This window comes from Petromyzon marinus, chromosome 54, assembly GCF_048934315.1.
Source record: "Petromyzon marinus isolate PM22_M1 ecotype Great Lakes invasive population chromosome 54, UKy_Petmar_22M1.pri1.0, whole genome shotgun sequence".
In the NCBI taxonomy this organism is placed as follows: domain Eukaryota; kingdom Metazoa; phylum Chordata; class Hyperoartia; order Petromyzontiformes; family Petromyzontidae; genus Petromyzon; species Petromyzon marinus.
Genome location: NC_133720.1, coordinates 1,158,408 through 1,176,052, shown reverse-complemented (window position 1 = coordinate 1,176,052; position 17,645 = coordinate 1,158,408). Strand labels below are relative to the sequence as shown.

Genomic DNA, 17,645 nt, shown 5'->3' with positions numbered 1-17,645 from the left:
TGTGTGTCTAGCCGTGTGTACACTAACTCTGTGTGTCTAGCCGTGTGTACACTAACTCTGTGTGTCTAGCCGTGTGTATACTAACTCTGTGTGTCTAGCTGTGTGTACACTAACTCTGTGTGTCTAGCCGTGTGTACACTAACTATGTGTGTCTTGCTGTGTGTACACTAACTGTGTGTCTAGCCGTGTGTACACTAACTCTGTGTGTCTATCCGTGTGTACACTAACTCTGTGTGTCTAGCTGTGTGTACACTAACTGTGTGTCTAGCCGTGTGTACACTAACTCTGTGTGTCTATCCGTGTGTACACTAACTCTGTGTGTCTAGCTGTGTGTACACTAACTGTGTGTCTAGCCGTGTGTACACTAACTCTGTGTGTCTAACTGTGTGTACACTAACTCTGTGTGTCTAGCTGTGTGTACACTAACTCTGTGTGTCTAGTCGTGTGTACACTAACTCTGTGTGTCTAGCTGTGTGTACACTAACTGTGTGTCTAGCTGTGTGTACACTAACTCTGTGTGTCTATCCGTGTGTACACTAACTCTGTGTGTCTAGCTGTGTGTACACTAACTGTGTGTCTAGCCGTGTGTACACTAACTCTGTGTGTCTATCCGTGTGTACACTAACTCTGTGTGTCTAGCTGTGTGTACACTAACTCTGTGTGTCTAGTCGTGTGTACACTAAGCTCTGTGTGTCTAGCTGTGTGTACACTAACTGTGTGTCTAGCTGTGTGTACACTAACTCTGTGTGTCTATCCGTGTGTACACTAACTCTGTGTGTCTAGCTGTGTGTACACTAACTGTGTGTCTAGCCGTGTGTACACTAACTCTGTGTGTCTAGCCGTGTGTACACTAACTCTGTGTGTCTAGCCGTGTGTATACTAACTCTGTGTGTTTATCCGTGTGTACACTAACTATGTGTGTCTAGCTGTGTGTACACTAACTCTGTGTGTCTAGCCGTGTGTACACTAATTCTGTGTGTCTAGCTGTGTGTACACAAACTCTGTGTGTCTAGCTGTGTGTACACTAACTCTGTGTGTCTATCCGTGTGTACACTAACTCTGTGTGTCTAGCTGTGTGTACACTAACTGTGTGTCTAGCCGTGTGTACACTAACTCTGTGTGTCTATCCGTGTGTACACTAACTCTGTGTGTCTAGCTGTGTGTACACTAACTCTGTGTCTAGCCGTGTGTACACTAACTCTGTGTGTCTAGCCGTGTGTACACTAACTCTGTGTGTCTATCTGTGTGTACACTAACTCTGTGTGTCTATCCGTGTGTACACTAACTCTGTGTGTCTAGTCGTGTGTACACTAACTCTGTGTCTAGCCGTGTGTACACTAACTCTGTGTGTCTAGCCGTGTGTACACTAACTCTGTGTGTCTAGCCGTGTGTACACTAACTCTGTGTGTCTAGTCGTGTGTACACTAACTCTGTGTCTAGCCGTGTGTATACTAACTCTGTGTGTCTAGCCGTGTGTACACTAACTCTGTGTGTCTTGCTGTGTGTACACTAACTCTGTGTGTCTTGCTGTGTGTACACTAACTCTGTGTGTCTAGCCGTGTGTACAATAACTCTGTGTGTCTAGCTGTGTGTACATTAACTCTGTGTGTCTAGCCGTGTGTACACTAACTCTGTGTGTCTAGCTGTGTGTACACTAACTCTGTGTTTCCAGCTGTGTGTACACTAACTCTGTGTGTCTTGCTGTGTGTACACTAACTCTGTGTGTCTAGCCGTGTGTACAATAACTCTGTGTGTCTAGCTGTGTGTACATTAACTCTGTGTGTCTAGCTGTGTGTACACTAACTCTGTGTGTCTTGCTGTGTGTACACTAACTCTGTGTGTCTAGCTGTGTGTACACTAACTCTGTGTGTCTAGCTGTGTGTACATTAACTCTGTGTGTCTAGCTGTGTGTACACTAACTCTGTGTGTCTATCCGTCTGTACACTAACTCTGTGTGTCTAGTCGTGTGTGCACTAACTCTGTGTGTCTAGCCGTGTGTACACTAACTCTGTCTGTCTATCCGTGTGTACACTAACTCTGTGTCTTGCTGTGTGTACACTAACTCTGTCTGTCTATCCGTGTGTACACTAACTATGTGTGTCTTGCTGTGTGTACACTAACTCTGTGTGGCTAGCCGTGTGTACACTAACTCTGTGTGTCTAGCTGTGTGTACACTAACTCTGTGTGTCTAGCCGTGTGTACACTAACTCTGTGTGTCTAGCCGTGTGTACACTAACTCTGTGTGTCTAGCCGTGTGTACACTAACTCTGTGTCTAGCTGTGTGTACACTAACTCTGTGTGTCTAGCCGTGTGTACACTAACTCTGTGTGTCTAGCTGTGTGTACACTAACTCTGTGTGTCTATCCGTGTGTACACTAACTCTGTGTCTATCCGTGTGTACACTAACTCTGTGTCTAGCCGTGTGTACACAAACTCTGTGTGTCTATCCGTGTCTACACTAACTCTGTGTGTCTAGCCGTGTGTACACTAACTCTGTGTGGCTAGCCGTGTGTACACTAACTCTGTGTGTCTAGCCGTGTGTACACTAACTCTGTGTGTCTTGCTGTGTGTACACTAACTCTGTGTGTCTAGCCGTGTGTACACTAACTCTGTGTGTCTAGCTGTGTGTACATTAACTCTGTGTTTCCAGCTGTGTGTACACTAACTCTGTGTGTCTTGCTGTGTGTACACTAACTTTGTGTGTCTAGCCGTGTGTACACTAACTCTGTGTGTCTAGCTGTGTGTACATTAACTCTGTGTGTCTAGCTGTGTGTACACTAACTCTGTGTGTCTTGCTGTGTGTACACTAACTCTGTGTGTCTAGCTGTGTGTACACTAACTCTGTGTGTCTAGCTGTGTGTACATTAACTCTGTCTGTCTAGCTGTGTGTACACTAACTCTGTGTGTCTAGCCGTGTGTACACTAACTCTGTGTGTCTAGCCGTGTGTACACTAACTCTGTGTGTCTAGTCGTATGTACATTAAACTCTGTCACTGTCCTAGAGACAGATCAGTGTAAATTTGTGTTGCTCTTCAGGACTTTACCCAATCTAAAACCGGTCAGATGTTTCAAGGTTCTCCTAAAAATCCTGAAGACCCAATAAAGAGCAACGAGAGCTTGTTCATCCTAACAGCTACCCGTCAGCTTCCGTGCTGCTCATGAAATACTTGAGGACAAATCCGAACGTTTCTGCACCTCCAGTGAACGTGTTGCTCGCCTTGCCTGACGCTACCCCGAGCCAAACATCCACTCGCGTTGTCATCTTCCACCCCGTTTTCTCGTTTCAACGTCGACCTTGGCCAGAGATGCCATGAGTGGAACCACTCATGGCATCCCTGGACACAGGGACCCCTCCTGGACACAGGGATCCCTCCTGGACACAGGGACCCCTCCTGGACACAGGGACCCCTCCTGGACACAGGGACCCCTCCTGGACACAGGGACGACCCCTGGACACAGGGACCCACGTGATGCGTGGCACAGCCCGGCTTCAGCCCACAGCTTGGGGTTGGGACCCAGCGGCCTGAGTGCAAGACACGCTCTTAACAGGGCTGGATCTACGTACTACGTATATGTGCTGAACCTCTTACGCACCGTACGTAGCCAAACCGTGCTAATCGGAGGGGGGGGGTGGAGGACACCAAGCTGAACACGACAGCTCGTGACGAGCCCCCCGCCTCGTGCAACATGCAGGCGGTCGCGCTGAGCCTTGGACGGCGTTGTCATCTTTCAGACAACGAGCGGCAGCGCCGCGTGATGCCCTCGCACGTCTCGACACGAGGACAGAGCGAGGCCTCGCCCAGAGAGCTGCTGGCCAACAGGGCCACTGACTGAGTGTCTGTGGAGTCTCCGTCTGCCTGTCCCCCACCAACAGGGCCTCTGACTGAGTGTCTGTGGAGTCTCCGTCTGCCTGTCCCCCACCAACAGGGCCACTGACTGAGTGTCTGTGGAGTCTCCGTCTGCCTGTCCCCCACCAACAGGGCCACTGACTGAGTGTCTGTGGAGTCTCCGTCTGCCTGTCCCCCACCAACAGGGCCTCTGACTGAGTGTCTGGAGAGTCTCCGTCTGCCTGTCCCCCACCAACAGGGCCACTGACTGAGTGTCTGGGGAGTCGCCGTCTGCCTGTCCCCCACCAACAGGGCCACTGACTGAGTGTCTGGGGAGTCGCCGTCTGCCTGTCCCCCACCAACAGGGCCACTGACTGAGTGTCTGGAGAGTCTCCGTCTGCCTGTCCCCCACCAACAGGGCCTCTGACTGAGTGTCTGTGGAGTCTCCGTCTGCCTGTCCCCCACCAACAGGGCCTCTGACTGAGTGTCTGGGGAGTCTCCGTCTGCCTGTCCTCCACCAACAGGGCCACTGACTGAGTGTCTGGAGAGTCGCCGTCTGCCTGTCCCCCACCCACCCCCAGCTCGATCGTATTAGCTGCATCAGGCAGTTGCCAAAAATGTGAAGATGCCCTCCACACATTTTATTCTTGAGTTCTGAAACAAAATCAATACCGGACCACAATAACGGTCTCGAGGGCCCACGCGTTTGAGGTTGTGGTTTTTGATACTTCGTTAATATTTTACGAGGAAATATGGTCTGAAACAAAATAAGAGTTCACCACGGGCGATGTATCAAACGTTGTCTATTCGTCTCGAATAGCCACGCGATTTGTACACAGGCCACAGACGCCTCGCTGTTATTGGCAAACTGGCGTTTTTGAAACAGTGCCATTCTAACGACGCCACCCACTGACCTCTATCCACTAATGAGGCCTCGCCTCTGACCCCTGTCCTCCAGCAAACCCTTTCATAACCTCTGAACTTCAACCCAAACCCTGCTTCAAATCCGCATCGACAACTGCAAGAAATATGCGTGCAATGTAACCGCACATTGTGATGGCTACGCGCACGCACGCTGACTCGCCTGCCGCAATATCCTGCCTTGAATTAGCGACCTGGGATTTAAAAGCAATATCAAAGTGGACTAAGATTAAATGAGGGCCGTCGCGGGCTTCGCGCGTACACACGGGGGGGGGGGGGGGCTGAGCGGCAGATCAGAAGGTAGCAGCAGCAGACAGCGACGCCTCTTTACTCGTTACTCGTGACTCGTTACTCGTTGCTCGTTACTCGTTACTCGTTACTAGTTACTCGTCACTCGTCACTCGTGACTCGTCACTCGTCACTCGTTACTCGTCACTCGTCACTCGTGACTCGTCACTCGTCACTCGTTACTCGTTACTCGTTACTCGTGACTCGTTACTCGTTACTCGTTACTCGTTACTCGTTACTCATCACTCGTCACTCGTTACTCGTGACTCGTGACTCGTGACTCGTTACTCGTCACTCGTGACTCGTTACTCGTTACTCGTCACTCGTTACTCGTGACTCGTGACTCGTTACTCGTTATTCGTTACTCGTTACTCGTTACTCGTCACTCGTGACTCGTCACTCGTCACTCGTTACTCGTTACTCGTCACTCGTTACTCGTTACTCGTGACTCGTTACTCGTGACTCGTCACTCGTCACTCGTTACTCGTCACTCGTCACTCGTTACTCGTGACTCGTTACTAGTTACTCGTGACTCGTTACTCGCTACTCGTTACTCGCAACTCGTTACTCGTGACTCGTTACTCGTGACTCGTCACTCCTTACTCGTGACTCGTTACTCGTTACTCGTGACTCGTTACTCGTCACTCGTCACTCGTGACTCGTTACTCGTTACTCGTCACTCGTTACTCGTGACTCGTGACTCGTTACTAGTTACTCGTTACTCGTTACTCGTGACTCGTTACTCGTGACTCGTTACTCGTCACTCGATACTCGTTACTCGTTACTCGTGACTCGTTACTCGTGACTCGTTACTCGTGACTCGTCACTGGCGACTCGTTACTCGTTACTCGTGACTCGTTACTCGTGACTCGTTACTCGTGACTCGTCACTCGTTACTCGTGACTCGTTACTCGTTACTCGTTACTCGTTACTCGTTACTCGTGACTCGTTACTCGTGACTCGTGACTCGTTACTCGTGACTCGTTACTCGTGACTCGTTACTCGTGACTCGTGACTCGTTACTCGTGACTCGTTACTAGTTACTCGTTACTCGTTACTCGTGACTCGTTACTAGTTACTCGTTACTCGTTACTCGTCACTCGTGACTCGTTACTCGTGACTCGTGACTCGTTACTCGTGACTCGTTACTCGTGACTCGTTACTCGTTACTCGTTACTCGTGACTCGTTACTAGTTACTCGTTACTCATGACTCGTTACTCGTGACTCGTTACTCGTTACTCGTGACTCGTGACTCGTTACTCGTGACTCGTTACTAGTTACTCGTTACTCGTTACTCGTCACTCGTGACTCGTTACTCGTGACTCGTGACTCGTTACTCGTGACTCGTTACTCGTGACTCGTTACTCGTGACTCGTTACTCGTTACTCGTGACTGGCGACTCGTTACTCGTGACTCGTTACTCGTTACTCGTGACTCGTTATTCGTAGGGAGGTCGACAGTGGTTATCCTATGGAGAGGCTGCCTCCCGCCATGGCAATGTGGAATTCCCACCACTGGCTGTGCAGGGCTGTAAACGGGAGATGAGCAGCAATGTCTGAACGCTCTTTGCTGGTCAGGACAATCGCTTTGTCGACTTCTGTCTCTCACAGGCTGACTGCGGCTGCAAAGCGGAACGTTAAAGACCCCGCGACGCTGACGTCCGTGAGACCCTCGCCACCCGCGTGCTGCAGCGTCAGGGCGCTACTCGCAACACCACCAACAACACCACCAACAACACCACCACCAACAACACCAACACCACCAACAACACCAACCACACCAACAACACCACCAACAATACCAACACCACCAACAACACCACCAACAACACCAACAACAACACCACCACCAACAACACCAACAACAACACCACCAACAACACCAACAACAACACCAACAACAACACCACCACCAACAACACCAACACCACCAACAACACCAACAACACCAACAACACCACCAACAATACCAACACCACCAACAACACCACCAACAACACCACCAACAACACCAACAACACCACCAACAACACCAACAACAACACCAACAACAACACCACCACCAACACCACCAACAACACCACCAACAACACCAACAACAACACCAACAACACCACCACCAACAACACCAACAACACCAACAACAACACCAACAACACCAACAACACTACCAACAACACCAACAACAATACCAACACCACCAACAACACCACCAACAACACCACCAACAATACCACCAACAACACCACCAACATCACCACCAACAATACCAACACCACCAACAACAACACCAACATCACCACCAACAACACCAACAACACCACCACAAACACCACCACCACCAACACCACCACAAACACCACCAACAACACCACCAACAACACCACCACCACCAACAACACCACCAACAACACCACCACCAACAACACCAACAACACCACCAACAACACCACCACCAACACCACCACCAACAACACCACCACCAACAACACCACCACCAACAACACCAACACCAACAACACCACCAACATTCAACTTTTCCCGCGGTGCAATTGGCTCATTTGCGCAAGAGATCCCTTTGACCAAGCAAGGTTCACGCCGGAGGGCTCCTTCTGCCCCCACCTGCCGCCACCCTACAACGCAGCAGCATCATCATCATCGTGATCACCTGGTCGAAGTAGATGACCCTGGTGCGGTTGCTCATCTCGGGCGGCTCATGGTTGGTGCTGCGCACCACGGAGAACGCCACCTTGGCACCGCCGGAGCGCACCGAGAATCCAAGCGACGAGGGCCCCGAGAAGGGCGACGGCGTCTCCGCCGAGTCGGCCGAGGGGTTGGAGTCGCACACCACGAGGCATTTGCCCTCCAGCACGATGGGCTCCGTGTCGTTCTGGGCCAGCGCCGACGGCAACAGCGGCGCCAGGACCACGGCGACGGACAGCGACAACAGCAGCAGCAGCGGCGGCGGCGGCGGTGGTGGATGGAGAGGCGCACCCGCGGAGAGGTGGCGCGTCGCCCCAGAGCGCAGCTGGCGGTGTGGCCCCACCATGGTGGTGCTGGTGCTGCTGGTGGTGGTGCTGGTGGTGGTTCTGGTGGTGCTGCTGGTGGTGCTGGTGGTGGTTCTGGTGGTGCTGCTGGTGGTGCTGGCGGTGGTGGTGATGCTGCTGGTGGTGATGCTGGCGGTGGTGGCGGTGGTTCGTGCCGCTGGGGAGGGCGGGGAGGACGCGCGCGGCCTGGAGGTGCCCGTGGGGTCCGCGGGATGAACCGCGGAGGATTCTTCTCCCCGCGTCGCCACCGCCGCCACCGCCTCCGCCTCCTCTCCCGCACGGCACCGCAGCTCCTTTGCTCTCCTCCCTCAGGGGTGGCTCGCTGCGAGAAATGAGGCAATGCCGCGTTGTTAGTCGGAATAATGAATAAATAATAATAACAAGATGACACTGTACGCGTAGCGTTAACTCGGCCACCACTCGAGTTTGATTCCCAGCCATGGCCAAATTCCGCAGCGAGAGATGTCAGAACCTCCCTCCCCATCAAGCCGCCACTGGCCAGTTTGGTGAAGTATGGTGAAGTATGGTGAAGTATGGTCGAGCAACCGCGACGACCGACATGGCGTTGTGGTGGCCTTGCATCCAGCGACGAGCTCACAAAGGCGGTGAAACGCCATGGACGTGGCTCGTGACAAACATCCAGAGCAGGGACTCTTCACCTTCACGGCAACCTTGCGCCCGTTTGGTTTCTCAAACGTAATTCTTTTCATTTTAATCATGTCAATAAATGCATCGGAGTTTGATGAAACAAAGTAGTTGTTGCTAACGTGCCCGTGCCTAATTTTCGTTTTCGATTATTTACCTTCTAAACAAATTTGGCCGTGTCTCGCACCCCCAGAAAGGGCATCTCGCAACCCCTGGGGGTGCACGTAAGGGGGGTTAAGAAGAGCCACCACTGGCTTCGAGGAATAACGCAGAGTAGAGGTAGAGGCGCAGCCCTACAATTGCCCGCTTCACACCACTGCTGGCAGAAGGGGCTCCTCGAGAGAAGCTCAAGAGAAGTGTCCCTCCCGACGGTCATGTCACCTCCTCGTCCACGCCGAAAGCGTAAGGAGTACCCACACTTTACCCCACCACACAAGACTTGCTCGTCGACTTACAGGTGTACACATACATACTGCTGGGTGTACACATGCATACTGCTGTGTGTACACATCCATACATACTGTGTGTACACATGCATACTGCTGGGTGTACACATGCATACTGCTGTGTGTACACATACATACTGCTGGGAGTACACATGCATACTGCTGTGTGTACACATACATACTGCTGGGTGTACACATACATACTGTTGTGTGTACACATGCATACTGCTGGGTGTACACATGAATACTGCTGTGTGTACACATACATACTGTGTGTACACATACATACTGCTGTGTGTACACATGCATACTGCTGTGTGTACACAGGGACGTTGGGCGGGGGGGTGGGGGGAGGGAGATACAAATAAAATGGTGCCCCATTATTTCACCTGCCAAGTGGAGAGCTCGAATCTGCGGCATCTGGATTGATTGCCAGTCCAGTGGATGCCACCCAAACCCACCGCGCCACCGCGATGTGGGCATCCCCGCCCTGGGAACGAGAGCCGTGGGCCCAACACCGCCGACAGCCCAACGTCAAATCTCAACCAGCAGCCGCCAAACGGCGACAAAGACGTCGGCGTTGCCGTGCACGCGTAAATAACGCGCGTCATAAAATCAACGCATCTGCCTGTGAGCCCGAGCACACAAGGGCTCGGAGCGGGTGACAGAGGAGCGGGTCGATGGGGAGTGCATCGCCCCGCGTTTATGGACTCGCATAGCGCGCCCAGAGGAGCCCGCCCGCGCGCTGGCAGGCACCGTAAATTGTGGCGAGATATATAAATAATTTAGCAGTAAAGACGCCAGCGCGATTTAATTCATTCCTTAAATCTTCGCGCCACCCCACCCCGCGATCTACACGTGTTCATTATTATTATTGCTGTTGTTGAGATATCAGCCCCCTTCTCTCTAGCGTCTCACGCCGGTCAACAGGGAGCTCTAAGTCATTACACAGCATAACACACATCTTTCTGATTGAGAGGGGGTCAAATACTTACTTCCCTCACCGTAACACACTCGCTGTTTTTTGTACCGGGTTTAATTGCCGGCACGGCCGGATGCAAACCAACGAAACGCACACGCGCGCAGCGCACCCAAACACGATGTCATAACCAACTTACTCTACTGCCCTCCTCGTGGAATCAGAAAATGTCGCGCCGAAAGGGGACGCGATCTGGACACAGTCGCCCACTCGGCGAGCTCCTCCGGCAGGCGATGGAGGCTGCGTTGGCTGCAGGGTCTCGTCGCCCGCGTGCCCAGCCACCGCGTGCCCAGCCACCGCGTGCCCAGCCACCGCGTGCCCAGCCACCGCGTGCCCAGCCACCGCGTGCCCAGCCACCGCGTGCCCAGCCACCGCGTGCCCAGCCACCGCGTGCCCAGCCACCGCGTGCCCAGCCACCGCGTGCCCAGCCACCGCGTGCCCAGCCACCGCGTGCCCAGCCACCGCGTGCCCAGCCACCGCGTGCCCAGCCACCGCGTGCCCAGCCACCGCGTGCCCAAGCAGCTTTTGTTTGTTTAGAGGGGGCTAAACGGGCGCAGCACGGGCTAGAGAAGAGATGGAGTGACGTGGTACAAGAGGGTGTGGAGCTGAGTCGACTTGCCAAATGACTTTTACGAGCGTTGTCAAGATCGGCCTCTGCGGAGGAGGCTCGTGAAGGACGCCGCTACTGGGCAGTTGGAGGCAGTCGCCCTCCAGCAACAAAGGAGGGCAGAGGAGCGACGCTCACAACAACGAGCGGAGTGCCGGGTGGCTAAAATGAAGCAAGTTAGCACAGTCGACTGAAGGCAGTGAATACTCCTCCACACGCACGCACTGCGACACTGGTGGAGGCAGTGATGGGTACCTGCATCTCCTGCACTTTCTATGATGGACACTGCATCTCCTGCACTTTCTATGATGGACACTGCATCTACTGCACATTCCATGATGGACACTGCATCTACTGCACAATCCATGATGGACACTGCATATTCTGCACAATCCATGATGGACACTGCATATACTGCACAATCCATGATGGACACTGCATATACTGCACTGTCTATGATGGACACTGCATCTACTGCACAATCTATGATGAACACTGCATCTGCTGCACATTCTATGATGGACACTGCATCTCCTGCACTATTCAACCTCCAGGGAGCACAGCCACGGACAAGCGACTCACTACTGAGTCAGTAGCAGCCAGTTGGTGGAAGGGGGATGCGTAGATTGAATACAATTACAGCCCGGGCCTCATTGCTCATGCAGCGTATCCCCGAGGCGCCTCCTAGCCGGGACCCGACCCCTGCAGCTCAGCCCCGGACAGCTCCGGCTGAGATGAATCCCCGCCTCTGGTGCCGTAGCGAGGCGGGCGATCCTCTCTGTCGTCTGCGCGCTCATTCCGGGGAAGCGCCCTCGCGAGTCGAGGCCTCGCCGCCGCCGGCAGCCGCCCCTCCGTGGAGATGGAATGGAGGGACAGCGTAGCCCAGCAAGCTGCAGAGTATTGTGGGAATATTCCGTGGGATGACTGCGTCATGTCAACCTGGATCGTTAGATGTTATAACGGCCGGTGGTGGATATGCGTGTGGCTGCCTGTAATCCAGGGCACACGATTCTTACACACACACACATCCATACGTACACAGACAAAGATCCCCCGTATATACTGAACAGACTGTTGGGGCAAGTGCTGTTGGGGCAAGTGCTGTGCTTACAGCACTTGCCCCAACAGTCTGTTCAGTATATACGGGGGATCTTTGTCTGTGTACGTATGGATGTGTGTGTGTGTAAGAATCGTGTGCCCTGGATTACAGGCAGCCACACGCATATCCACCACCGGCCGTTATAACATCTGCTTACAGCACTTGCCCCAACAGTCTGTTCAGTATATACGGGGGATCTTTGCACAGCACACGTAGGGGAGGGTGGCCAACACCGAACCCGGCTACCTTTGTCTCCCTAGTGGCACTATTTACACGCACCGCACTAGGTACTCATTTGAGGCTGAGTCGACCTAGGGCAGGCTCAGGAACGGTTCAGATAATCGTCGCCGGTGTTGGTGGCCGTGAACGGGATTCGAACTCGGGTCGCTGGCCATATAGCGCGGCGCGCGCAAATTGCTGCTCCACCGCTTCCCATCACACACAGACACACACACAGACACACGCAATAAAGCACACAGTCACGTACACGCACGTAATAAAGCACACACACAGACACGTACACGCACGTAATAAAGCACACACACGCAGACACACGTACACGCATGTAATAAAAGCACACACACACACAAACACACGTACACGCACGTAATAAAGTACACAGACACACACAGACACACGTAATAAAGCACACACACACAGACACACGTAATAAAGCACACACACACACACACGTACGCGTGCATACTCAGACGCACGCTCGCTCGGGTGCGGATGAAACCCGCGCTGAATAATGAAGCATCGCGCGCGCTCCTCTTTGCGCCCGAATGAGGGCCACGCAGAGCGCCCATGCCACAAACGTGACCCTAATTGGAGCAATTAATCCGGCAATGGACGGCGGGCGGTATAAATATTTTATTAGATTCGTGGATGAGAGTTCTGTGTGTGCCCCTCTCTCTTTCTCGCTCTCTCTCTCCGCGGTTTTTTTTTGCTTGTTGTTGAACCTCGGAATTCACATCCACAGAGACAATCTCGCCTGAAGCCGGCTGCTGTGTCTGTGGAAGTGCCCGCGCACCGAGTGTCGCCTCGCGGCCGACAGTTGAAGCGTCAGACCGCGACGAATCCCGAGTTCATGTCACAGTGCTTCTCAACTGCCCTCCCCCAGGTCGCCAATAACTAAACACGTTCATTAACAGCAGTGCCGTGAAAGGAAAAGTATTACGTAGGCGACGTTTCGGTCAATGACGCTTCTTCATAGCACGTGTTACGAATAGGGCCTCGATGCACGGGCAGATGATCCCATCGTCCACGCATCTAGCCAAGGCGGTATTAGTAAGGCCACGTGGCTCACGCCGTGGTGTGCATGGCCTTCTGCCGTGAGTAAGCCATTCGTTTCGTGTACTCTGTCGCCGCAACGTGGCCCCGAAGTTCCACGCGCACATTCGAAGTTTCTCCTGCACGGTATCCGTGTCACAGCCTGTCCGCCCTCACCGCACGCGGTGAGGGAGGGCAATTAATTCTGCAGCATATCCAGTGCCTCCCTGGCTAAGGGGGCAAGGTTATTTCACACCTGCTGGAAAACACGGTAATCGTATTCCTGTTTTATATGGCTGCGAGGTTTGATCACTCGTGGTGAAGTGCTCACGTAGAGATTGGTGAGTCAGTGGACGGCTTCACGAGTAGCCCGGTGAATATCGGGAACGATGCCCACGAATGATCCAGTGGGCTACGGCGTTACGATGTCGTCTGCGCGTGGTTTGGAACATAGACTTACACATGGAAATTCATGCATTTTCAAAAAACCACCCATGGACTTACATAGACACCCGCAGCCTTACACAGACCCCACCCATAGGCGAATGCTCGATGCTGTGTGTATGCATCTTGAACCTCTGTCTCGCCCGACGTATCCATCCGTGCCAAATCGGAGGTGCGAATGTGTTAGCTGAGTGAATGAGAATTATGACCGCGGATCGGTGACTGTCAGATATCCTTGATGACTGGAGGTACAATAATTACCACGACGTCAATCCACTGCTGGATGAAGGCCTCCCAATGTCCCGTGCCGGTGCGGCTTCAAACGTCTCTCGTCACCAACGTTAATTCGTGGCCAGGAATTGAACTCCGGATCCATAGCGCAGTGCAATAACCACTGCCCCCACCGACCCCCGACATGATGAATGTGGTTATTTCACCGTCCAAGTCCCCCGGTTTAAAGGGGCACCGCGTGTCACTGCTGCAGGGATGTAGCGCCCTCTCCGACGTAACATTGCACAGCCCTTTGAGAACCCGAGCCATGTCGGTCACGGTAGTCGAGGTTTGAATATACTTCACCATATCCGCATAGAACGTTGCTGACGTCACCTTGTCGCACGAAATGAGACCTCGCACAGGTTCAGCGTGCTAACCATTTCGCCACCGCTCCCCCCCCCCCCCAGCTGTTTTGGATACGATGATGCGGACCAAAAGATTACTACCAAAGCGGTTCTCTGCGGCGTCAAGACCACCATCGTGTTAAACCCACCATCGGTGTCAAGACCACCATCGTGTTAAACCCACCATCGTGTTAAACCCACCATCGTGTTAAACCCACCATCGTGTTAAACCCACCATCGTGTTAAACTCACCATCGGTGTCAAGACCACCATCGTGTTAAACCCACCATCGGTGTCAAGACCACCATCGTGTTAAACCCACCATCGTGTTAAACCCACCATCGTGTTAAACCCACCATCGGTGTCAAGACCACCATCGTGTTAAACCCACCATCGTGTTAAACCCACCATCGTGTTAAACCCACCATCGTGTTAAACTCACCATCGGTGTCAAGACCACCATCGTGTTAAACCCACCGCGGTGTCAAGACCACCATCGTGTTAAACCCACCATCGGTGTCAAGACCACCATCGGTGTCAAGACTACCATCGTGTTAAACCCACCATCGTGTTAAACCCACCATCGGTGTCAAGACTACCATCGTGTTAAACCCACCATCGTGTTAAACCCACCATCGGTGTCAAGACCACCATCGGTGTCAAGACCACCATCGGTGTCTTGACACCGCAGTGTTGCGAGTTCCACACAGCGACGGTGTCGACTTGTACCGCGGCTCCACACAGGAGGGGTGGTGTGGCGAGACCCCCGCGCCCGCCCGTCTTTGTCTCACCAGTGCTGATGTTTGCACACCGTACCGTACATGTGCTACTGTGCTCGTTGACGACGTACATAAACGTGTGTATCCATTAACTACTGTACCAGCACGAGTAGACATTCATACAAAGACAAAGATCCCCCGTACAGCCTGAACAGACGGTTGGGGCAAGTGCTGTTAGCGAGCACCTATGAAGGCCGGCACGGCACACGAGGGGGTGGGTGGGTGGCCAGCACCACGCCCGACCGCCTTTGTCTCCCCGGTAACGATGTTTTACACACCGCACCAGGTACTAATTTGAGGCTGGGTCGACCTAGGGGACGACCAAGACCGGTTCAGATAATCGTCACTGTGGTGTTTGTGGCCGTGAGCGTGAATCGAACTCGGGCCGCCGGGGTCATAGCGCAGGGTAGCGCCAACCGCTGCGCCACCGCTCCCCGGGTCGCGTGCAGGCACGCGAATTCACGCAGCAAGCGACGTGGTCGCATTGGGCGACGCCGCTGCCGCCGCTGCTGCTCCGGCAAGTGGCTCACAGCCACAAAAAACAACTCGAGAGCACTCACCGATAACGCCGTGTCGGCTTGAAATTACTCAAATATATAATAGTCAACGTTTCGGGCGATGGCCCTTGTTAGTTGAACGCAGAGTGATCACACGCAAATGCATGTTCACAATGTACGCGCGCGCGTGCATGCGCGGTGTCCTCTCGGCTCATGAAAACTCTCCGCGCCAGAGTGCACGGGCAGTACGCGAAGACAAAGGCCCCCCGTGTAGCCTTTAACAGACTGTTGTGGCAAGTGCTGTTTGCGAGCACCTGTAAATGTGCCTCACGGCACACGAGGGGATGGGTGGCCAGCACCACGCCCGGCCGCCTTTGTCTCCCTCGTGCGAATGTTTACGCATCGCACCGCTCCACGTACTCATTTAAGGCTGAGTCGACCCAGGGGAGGCCCAGGACCCGTGCAGATATTTGTCACCAATCTTGGCTGCGAGCGGGAATCGAACTCAAGTGGCCGAGTTTGTAGCGCGGTGCGCTGACCGCAACGCGACTCGGCTCACCGCGGGGCGCAGCACAACAGCGACACGCATCATACATGTGCATCGCTGTACGTTCTACAAGCAAGTGCAGAGCGCGCGCACGCGTAGACACACTCCCGTGCGCTTAACAAAACCCGCGTCCCATCCATTGCATGCGGCACGTGTGCTACACACACACGTGTGCTACACACACACACGTGTGCTACACACACACACACACGTGTGCTACACACACACGTGTGCTACACACACACACACACGTGTGCTACACACACACGTGTGCTACACACACACACACGTGTGCTACACACACACACGTGTGCTACACACACACACGTGTGCTACACACACGTGTGCTACACACGTGTGCTACACACGCACACGTGTGCTACACACGCACACGTGTGCTACACACACACACACGTGTGCTACACACACACGCTTCGCTGGCGCGCGGAGTAGCTATTGAGTGTAAACCCCGCTGTAGCGACGAGGCACTCTAAACAGTACCAATGTGAATCATTTACAACCCTCCGTCAATCCACTGCTGGATGAGTAGAGTGCGTCGCCGGGGAAGCGGGGTGAGTTGGCCATACTTCACCACGCTGGTCAGCGCGGCTTGTTAAAACCGGGCGGCAATCGGGGGCGGATTCCGCTAAACGAAAGTTTAAAAGCAAAGAAAATGTGCGACACGAGATTACGCCGGTGATATTTTATTTTGTCCGTGTGAATATTCTATCAACTTGATTGCATCGTATCGCTTTCCCGCCCATATCGTGTGGAAGCCAAATGCTGCTTACCGCTCATCACTGCGCTTGGGTCCATCCGCCGTGAGGAGGAGGAGAGGCGATCTCTGAGCGCACAGGAGCGCTGCTGTGATCCTACCCCTGTGTGTGTCTGTGTGTGTGTCTGTGTGTCTGTGTGTGTCTGTGTGTGTGTGTGCGTGTGTCTGTGTGTCTGTGTGTGTGTCTGTGCGTGTGTGTGCGCGTGTGTCTGCGTGTGTGTTTCTGTGCGTGTGTGTGTGTCTGCGCGTGTGTGTGCGTGTTTATACGAGGGATAGGGAGCAGAGGCAATGGACTGGCCCAACACGCCGTGCTCACACCACCACCACCACCGCTGCTGCTGCATGTGGGGAGCAACACGTGCGGATGCCGACTGTGTACGCAGGCGTGAGATGACGCGCGCTTACACTGTGGAGAGATGTCACCGTACAGCCCTTAACACGCTGTTGCTGGGGCAAGTGCTGTTCGCGAGCACCTATTAAGACCGGAACGGCGCGCGATGGGATGGGTGGCCGACACGACGCCCGTCCGCCTTTGTCTTTCCGCAGCGCTTATCTTTACACACCGCTTTAGGTACTCGTTTAAGGCTGAGTTGACCTAGGGGAAGCCCAGGTTCGGTTCAGGCATTCGTCGTCGATGAGTAGACAGGCGCGCACAGGTCAACACAGGTTCTCCGTGTACGCCTTCAACAGATCCTCGGGGTAGCGGCTGCCAGCGAGCATCTCTTAACGCCGGGACAGCTGACGAGGGGAGTGGTGCAGACAGAACCACAGCAGGCCAGCGTCTCCCTCGTGCTGATGTTGACGCACAGCGCCAGGTATTCACTTCAGGCTAAGTCGACCTACGGGAGACCCGGA

The 17,645-nt window shown here is 53.7% G+C and overlaps 1 protein-coding gene across 2 annotated transcripts in view; it reads right to left on the bottom strand.

Moving 5' to 3' along the window:
* Positions 1 to 17,149, bottom strand: part of LOC116954123 (cerebellin-1-like) — a 32,545-nt gene extending 15,396 nt beyond the window's left edge. Inside the window, exons 1-2 of one of the 2 annotated variants that reach the window (XM_032974584.2) lie at positions 16,807 to 17,149; positions 7,705 to 8,405 (exon numbers count right to left, since the gene is read on the bottom strand). In XM_032974584.2, the coding sequence (XP_032830475.2) occupies positions 7,705 to 8,085 (381 nt within the window). In that variant the 5' untranslated portion in view covers positions 8,086 to 8,405; positions 16,807 to 17,149. Of the gene's footprint in view, positions 1 to 7,704; positions 8,406 to 9,563; positions 9,958 to 16,806 lie in introns of those variants that run through there. The other variant, XM_076052070.1, reaches the window with a different exon arrangement.
* Between the last annotated feature and the right edge of the window lie 496 nt (positions 17,150 to 17,645).